A 7,897-nucleotide genomic window follows, 5' to 3' on the forward strand; every position below is an offset into this window, starting at 1 on the left:
ATTTTAATAATCTCTAATAAATACGGAGTAAAAATTAGGTGAATATAATACTCTTAAATTACCTTGGTATAGTATAGTGGTATATTTAGACACCAACCTATCTTCAATACCATGTCCCGTAAAAAAAATAAAAATAAAAAAAACTTCGATACAATGTAGGCATGTAGTAAGAATTTTGTGCTTTTTTTTTCAATACGGAGTACTTCTTTAATAAGGATGTGCCTTACTGAATATTTTTGTATTTGATGTACTCCATGATGTATGATGATATAATGTTTAAATACAATTACTAGATTTTTAATTTTTAATTTAGGAATTTAAAAATAAATTAATTCATACTCCGTATTAAGGCCTGTTCTCATACGTTGAAATTCAGTTCAGTTCTGCTCAGTTCAGTTCAACTCCTAATTTTTTTCTCTTATAAAATATTCATTTCAGTTCAGTTCAACTCCTAATTTTCTTCTCTTATAAAATATTCATTTCAGTTCAGTTCAATTCAGTTCAGCTCAATTCAGTTCAGTTCAGCCGAGTTCAGTCAATGAGAACATGCCCTTATTTTTAAGGGTAATGTTATATGTAGCCCTAAGGGCTATATAAACATTAAATATACTTTTGGAAATTGTATAAAATTAGGAATTCATGACAAAAACACGCGTAAATCAGTGTTATTAGTGTTTATATTTTGATGATTTCTTAACTTTTTACGATTTTTAAGTATAAATTTAATGCTTATATGTAGCCCTAAGGGCTATGTATAACATTTTCCTATTTTTCATAATCATATCGAAGTGACTCTAATCAAAGTACACATTCTTTACACTTCAATGAAAGAAAAATATTCTCCAATATGTTTCAATAAATTCTTTTGTTGATTCATTTATATAACAATCAAACTTAAATCATTGCTACAATAAGTCAATAAGGCAACCATGCTTAGTACATTTATTAATCTTAAATTTTTCTTGTAAAAGAACAAACATAAATGGAGTACGGAGTAGTAAATACTCATAATAAAATATGCATCACCCCTTAAACATATAATTGAGGAGACCAATTATAAACTAAGGTTCATTGCATTAACAAGTGTTCAAATCATCTACTACGTATTTTAAATGTTATTACTTCAGATAACTTACTCAAAAAAATTTAATTTCATCTTAAAACCATATGAGCAGCAATTACTCGTAGTACCACGGATTATGTATTTGACTCGGCTCAAATTCGAATTAGTCGAAATTCAAGTGGAGTACATTGTAAAGAATCAAATGAGTTACTCCAATAGGATAAAAGTTAAAACCATAGTATAGTCCACTGCAAAAACAACCTGATACTACAAAAAAATAAGCGGGGTGTTACAGCCTCGTATCCGTTACACCTATTTTTCAAAATTCAAACAATTTTCTCTCTCTAAAACTTGTTTCTCTCTCTTCTAATCCCATTTCCTGCACATTACTCCACAACTCCCCACTAAACTAAACCCAAATACCCCACTTTCTTCCTTCTTCATTGTTTTATCCAAGATTTCAAACTTCCCTTTTTCTCTCTCCTCTCAACACTCTCTCAGTAATTGGCACTACATTACAATTTGATTTAATTCTCATTGGCTCAGTTTCTGCCTCCTCTGTTTTCTTCCTTTAACAACCTCTAATTCTCTCTTCAATTACAACATTTCCTATTTTTCTCTCTCTTCAAAACCTTCACTTCTTCCTCTTCAAATTTACAAAAAAGGGTTCTTTTTAAACTAAAAATTCACCCATCAAATCTTTACTTCTCTGTTCACAAAAAAATCCCCTGTTTTTTTTACTCTGTTTTCTCTAAATGGGTGCTTCTGGAAAATGGGTTAAAACCCTTATTGGGTTCAAAAAACCAGACAAAGATGATCATTCCCATGTAAATTTTACAAATTTCCCAGAATTTTATTGATTATTTTCATTTGTTTGATGAAAAAAGTTCTGATTTTTGATGTTTTTTTTTGTTTTTTTTTAATAGGAAAAATCAGGGAAAGGGAAGAAATGGAAGTTATGGAGAACTCCTTCAGGAGATTTGAATACATGGAAAGGTTTCAAAGGTCGTCATAAGACAACAGCTTCAGAGGGTTCGGATTCTCCGTGTCGAAACGATGCGTTTAATGCTGCTGTTGCTACTGTTGTTAGAGCTCCTCCTAAAGATTTTCGTGTTGTTAGGAAAGAATGGGCTGCTATTCGTATTCAAACTGCTTTCCGTGCTTTTTTGGTAATTTTATTTCTCACTCATCATTGTAATTTATTATATCATGTGGGTTATGATTTAGTTGTCGCGTTACTACTTCAAATTACACGGTCAAGGTGTCAATGGAACTGACATGAGAATAGTTTAGTCATGAAATAAATTCAAAATTATTGTATTTTTATTCCATGGTACAAAGTGATTTTTACTCTAAGTAGAAATGTTGAGTGGCATTTTTCGGATGTTGAGGTTAAAACATACTCCCTCCGTTCCTAAATTACATTCTTACTTCTCTTTATTATACGAGGAATAAATGCTAGGAGGAGGAATGTAATTTAGGGACGGAGTGAATAGTGTTAAATGCACATTTATTCATGTTGTGCTAAGCATATTGCAGTAATGTAAACTCATATTCAGGTTGGATGTGTTTGAATTTAAACTTGTACAGTGTTTTAAGAGAAAAGGATTTATTAATTACTAATTGTGAAATTAATTCTTGATTATTACTCCATTATTATACAGTATGCTGAATATAAGAAGCAAGGTTAGCTAGATTTTAGGAAATGCAGCTTTTTAACTGGTTTGGTTGTGATAAAATTTGACCAAAAAATTTTCATTAGGCAAGAAGGGCTTTAAAGGCATTGAAGGGAATTGTGAGGCTGCAAGCTCTAGTTCGAGGGCGGCAGGTTCGTAAACAAGCTGCTGTGACACTGAGGTGTATGCAGGCATTGGTTCGGGTTCAGGCACGAGTTAGAGCTCGTCGTGTAAGGATGTCAATCGAAGGACAGGCTGTACAACAGTTGATTGATGAACGACGTACCAAGACTGAACTCTTGAAACAAGCTGAGGTTAAATCCTATTAGTTTTGATCTAAATTATAGAAACAAATTGTTGGGTTTTTTGAAATTTTCTGATTTGCGTAATTTGAAAATTTTGTAGGAAGGATGGTGTGATAGTAAAGGAACATTGGATGAAGTGAAAACAAAGTTGCAAATGAGGCAAGAAGGAGCATTTAAAAGAGAAAGAGCACTTGCTTATGCTCTTGCTCAAAAGGTATTGATCTACTAGTCTTTTCGACTTGCATTACTAATGCTAATGTATCGCGATTTATTGTGTATACTGATAGAATGTATCTGAATTTGTTCAGCAATTGAGGTCATCACCCTTTTCAGGGTTTAAAACAACCTTTTCAACCCCTTCCCTTAAGGGCTATGAAATCGACAAGAGTAGCTGGAGTTGGTTAGAGCGTTGGATGGCAGCAAAACCATGGGAAAACAGACTGATAATGGAAGAAGTTAATAGTACAGTATCTGAGGTGAAAACCCCACCTCCGAAAGCCTTTGTGAATCCCTTTAAAGAAACTTGCCTGAAATCTTCTGATCTTCAGTGCCAAGTTAAGGTCAGAAAGAACAATATGACAACTAGAATCTCAGCTAAACCACCCATGATGGCTCAAGGAACGTGGTCATCTTCTAGCCCAAGTTCAGAATTTCCTTATGATGAGAGCTCGGCTTCCTCCTCTATGTGCACCTCAACAACTCCAATATCAGGGAATGAAGAGAGTGGTGGGAATAATACTAATTGTAGCAGGCCAAGTTACATGAACCTCACTGAATCGACGAAGGCTAAGAGGAGAACTCAAAGGGCACAAATGCAGTCTATGGATGAGTTTCAGTTTGCAAAGAAACTTGCAGGGTTCTCAAATGGAGATTCTAAGAGTAGCGCGGGCTCTGATCCTCCATCTGTCAACTTCTCTAGGCCGCTTAACTTGCCTACTAGTCGATTGGAGAAGAACTTGATGAGGCCAAGGGAAAGAGAGAACTACTTGTACAACTGAAGTAAAGAGTTATCTGTTATTGCTTTCTCCTGTTTGTTAAGGCAACAGCTTGTTGTTTTTGTAAGTCTAAAAACTTGAAGAAGCAATTTAAGCTTTTGGTGTTATTTTGTTTCTGTGATCGAGTTTATCTCCTTAGTGCAGATTGTAATTGGAGTATTCTTTTTGTTCTTACTTGCAATGTTTGTAGAAAGTCATGAATGTTGTAATGTAAAATTAAGTAATTTTGCACTTTATTGCAGTAAATGTATCTGTAATGTTTTTCAGTATCAGTTTAGCCACTAGATGCATTTCTGAATTACAAATGATCAACCTTCGAATATGGTTCTAGTAGCTTACACATTTCGTTTGATGACTCGAAGCTTGACTCCATGCTTGTAGTTTAGAATGATGCCATAGTCCAGCTCTATAGGTGTCTCCATCTTGGGGGAGTGTTGAAATACATAATGGCGGTATAGGTGGATGATCGAGAGCTTTATTTCTTGCATAGCGAATTTCTGCCCAATGCAAGCCCTTGGACCGATTCCAAAGGGTATGTGAGCATATGGATGCCTATTCTTCTCCTCTTTGCCATCCTGATCGAATCTTTCTGGCTTAAACTTCTCTGGTTCTGGAAAGTTCTTCGGATCCTTGGCTAGCACACCGGGTGCCAACCACACCCATGTCCCCTGCTCCCGCAAATAATTGCAACAATTTATTTACTCGCTCAAATAATATGTACCAAAATGATCAATGACCGTTCCAAAATTCTTACCTTAGGGAGCATATAACCTCCTATCTCAACTGGTGCTGCAGTTTCTCTTGCAATCAAAGGCGAAACTGTGTAAAATCTCATGGATTCCTTGATTACCTGCCAACAAAATGCTATTGTTATAAACATTCTTACAAAAATAAAATTGTGTTCAAAATGTATTCCTTTGAACAGAACACCACCTAGGACTTACCTGATCTAGATAAGGAAACTTATACTGAAGATCATGAGCCGAGGGGACCTGATCACGCGGTCCAAACCCATCAATCTCTTGAACCAACTTCTTCTCCACTTCAGGGTGTCCAGAAACAAGATACACAATAGAAGACAATGTAAAGGCGGTTGTAGCTGAGCCGGCTAAGAGGTGCTCATAAGCAAGTGCACTGATGTAATCTGAGTTGAACAAATTTCCTGACACTTTCTTAGAGTCCCTAGCACTTAATATGAGGGACAAGAAGTCCTTCAAATCTCTCTTCTCCTCAATGTCTCGCTTCATAACAATTTCATTAAGCCGGCTACTCAAATTTTTATTAGTCCTTTCGACTTTCCAGTCCATAGTTCCCGGTATCCTTTTAAGAACCTGCCTAAATGGCTCCTGTAAGATTGGGATTAACAGGCCTAATATGATCGAAAGTGATCCAGAGAGGTCCATTTTGAGTGTGGTTGTGGAATATATATGTTGATTGATGAAATCTGAGACTTCAAAATTTTTAGGTTGATCATTTGTTGAGTTTGGTTTAGAGAGGCCAAAGTTGATGCCAAATGCTGCTTGTCCAATAATGTCAGTGGCTAGCCTGAGGGAAATATTTGAAAATAGTACGTCGTCGTTGTCGTTGTCATTGTCATTGCCTTGTTTGTGAGGATGTAAATTGAGGTTTTGGGTTGCTGATTCTATGAAGGATTGCATGGTTGGTAGTAAACTGGCTAGATGAGAAGGTTGGTACATTGAAATTATCGTGTTCCTCATTGTTGACCACCTTTTATCCCTGTAAATTATGGAATTCTTGTAATTTGGCTTTATAAAATTAAAAGTTGCAAAGTAGATATAAATCATATAATAGGTGACACTTTAAAGGGACATTCCTACAAAGAGCAAGTATTTTTAGTCTCTTGGAGAGTAAAAAGATAAATGTACCATATTGCCATTTTTGTAACATTACCCAAAAAAGTAATTGGAATTATACTCTATTTCAATGCATGAAGTTGTTATTGTGGAGTAAAAGATTTCGAAAATGACACTATCATTTGTAGAAGAATGTAAAAGTCTAAAGATGCATCATTGATATGGTATCTAGTTTTTTGTATACAAAAACCAAAACCTAGATCATTTTAGAAGTACACGTGTTAGCTTTCTCAAATATATTTTTTTGCCAATATATTTTTGTTATGCTAAGAGTTTTAACATTAATGTTGAATAAAAGAATTCATAAAGAATTTTTTTTTTTTTATTTATTATTTTTTATAAAATTTGAAATCATACATTAATTTGCAATGGAGTATGAAGTACCATTTCAAAATGTAACAACTTTTTTGTTTAGGAAAAATGTAACAACTTCGTATGGGCATAGGTTGGGCCAAAAACCCATGCACCATGTTGGGCTAATTATGCCTTGAGAAGACACATCCCTATGTCCCTTAAATGAACCTTAATACCTTAGGGACTTGTATTTGGTCACTAACTAATTGAATTTAAATGACAACAAATTTGGCCAAAGTTTAATAAAATTAAATGCCAAAGAGTAAGGGATAGCTCAAGTGATTAGAGCTTTTCTCCCGATTTCAGTCAATCCTGGGAGTGATTATTCTCACCCCGCCCTTGTGGCTCTCTAAAAAGAAATGCCAAGCTCAAGACTTGAGAGTATAAACATTACCTGGTGAAGAATAGGCCTTTTTGGTGAAGGGGTGAAGCAGAAATAGGTGAAGGAATGCTTCTGTTAGGAATATATTTGAACTTTCTTATTCCAACTTCTCTGCATAACTCTGCATCTGCTATTATTACTAGTGGTTGTCTTCCCAAATGAAATCTACATTTTCACCACTATTCAAATTTAGGTACTCTAATAAATCAAAAACAATTACACACATATTGTTAACAAGCCATCATATAACCAAAACAGAAACTAAAGAAGAGAAAGAACCAAACCAAACCTGTAAATAGGGCCATAAAGCTTAGCTAAGGCGGCGAAAACGTCTGGACCATACTTAGCCATCAAATGAAGATGACCTACCAAAGGGTAAGGTGGAGGACCAGGCACCCTTCTAACCTTCCAATATGGTGCATACAAATAGTAAACCACTAACACACTGACTACTAATATTGCCACTAAACTTGAGGGCATTAACATGGGTGCCCTTAAAATGGAGGACACCCCTAAATCAACAACTAATAACAGCTTACTTAGAGCTTGATACATAGTGATTAGTAATGTTAATGAAGGTTTAATGAAGAGAAGAAATGGTGGTAGTAAAGAAGCTAAACACACAAATAAAGTGGTAAGACTTTCTATTTAAAGACATATTGATTAAATGTGTAACATATAATTTATATGTTTGTCGGTATTGGTTATAATAATCATTGTAGTTTTGACACTACTTAGTGGTGTATAGGTAGTGTCATGTTTTCGTTTGATGCTGTTTATTTAGAGGAAATTAAAGGTGAGAATTGATGGATTTCTAAGAGGAGTCCAATAAGGTATGTTTATGTAATTGATTGAAAATATTCAAGGTGACATAACCTGTTGATAAGTATATTAGGTGACTCGTACTTCGTAGCTTTGTCCGCCCGATCGGGCGGACATTGCCCGGTCTGACCGGGCGGAAGAAGAAGAGGTGCCTGACAAATTCGTTGAAGAAGCTGCTCTCGCGCCCGACCGGGCGAGCCTTCGCCCGACCGGGCGAGCCTTCGCCCGATCGGGCAGACCTTGCCCGGTCTGACCGGGCGGTGGGGGTTGGATACGTTGAAGCATTCGTATGGAGTTTTCTTCTCGCGCCCGATCGGGCAGACCTTGCCCGGTCTGACCGGGCGGAGAAGGAAAAATACGGAACGCGGATTTTGCGGTTTTAGGTTATCTTATTTTATTATCTTTTTGCCCAAGTATCTTTTAATT

The 7,897-nt window shown here is 35.8% G+C and overlaps 2 protein-coding genes across 2 annotated transcripts; one reads left to right on the plus strand and one right to left on the minus strand.

Moving 5' to 3' along the window:
- Positions 1–1,288: 1,288 nt before the first annotated feature.
- On the plus strand, positions 1,289–4,308 carry LOC110705423 (protein IQ-DOMAIN 1-like). Its single transcript, XM_021883286.1, has 5 exons — positions 1,289–1,890; positions 1,990–2,232; positions 2,826–3,053; positions 3,145–3,258; positions 3,353–4,308. Exons 1-5 carry the CDS (start codon positions 1,819–1,821, stop codon positions 4,040–4,042), a joined length of 1,347 nt encoding a protein of 448 aa, XP_021738978.1. The 5' UTR covers positions 1,289–1,818; the 3' UTR covers positions 4,043–4,308.
- LOC110705422 (cytochrome P450 711A1-like) lies at positions 4,251–7,300 on the minus strand. Its single transcript, XM_021883285.1, has 5 exons — positions 6,939–7,300; positions 6,662–6,814; positions 4,984–5,776; positions 4,794–4,889; positions 4,251–4,707 (listed from the first exon to the last, which is right to left on the minus strand). Exons 1-5 carry the CDS (start codon positions 7,202–7,204, stop codon positions 4,375–4,377), a joined length of 1,641 nt encoding a protein of 546 aa, XP_021738977.1. The 5' UTR covers positions 7,205–7,300; the 3' UTR covers positions 4,251–4,374.
- Positions 7,301–7,897: the final 597 nt, after the last annotated feature.

Source organism: Chenopodium quinoa, unplaced genomic scaffold (genome assembly GCF_001683475.1).
Source record: "Chenopodium quinoa cultivar QQ74 unplaced genomic scaffold, ASM168347v1, whole genome shotgun sequence".
NCBI classification, from domain to species: Eukaryota; Viridiplantae; Streptophyta; class Magnoliopsida; order Caryophyllales; family Amaranthaceae; genus Chenopodium; species Chenopodium quinoa.

Excerpts from the sequence above, each read along its gene's own strand:
- LOC110705423 (XM_021883286.1), top strand. The coding sequence starts at position 1,819 with ATGGGTGCTTCTGGAAAATGGGTTAAAACCCTTATTGGGTTCAAAAAA. Across the intron at positions 3,054-3,144 it reads AACTCTTGAAACAAGCTGAG|GAAGGATGGTGTGATAGTAA; the intron begins GTTAAATCCTAT and ends AAAATTTTGTAG. Across the intron at positions 3,259-3,352 it reads CTTATGCTCTTGCTCAAAAG|CAATTGAGGTCATCACCCTT; the intron begins GTATTGATCTAC and ends GAATTTGTTCAG.
- LOC110705422 (XM_021883285.1), bottom strand. The coding sequence starts at position 7,204 with ATGTATCAAGCTCTAAGTAAGCTGTTATTAGTTGTTGATTTAGGGGTG. Across the intron at positions 5,777-6,661 it reads AAAGGCCTATTCTTCACCAG|GGATAAAAGGTGGTCAACAA; the intron begins GTAATGTTTATA and ends CATAATTTACAG. Across the intron at positions 4,890-4,983 it reads AGTTTCCTTATCTAGATCAG|GTAATCAAGGAATCCATGAG; the intron begins GTAAGTCCTAGG and ends TTTTGTTGGCAG.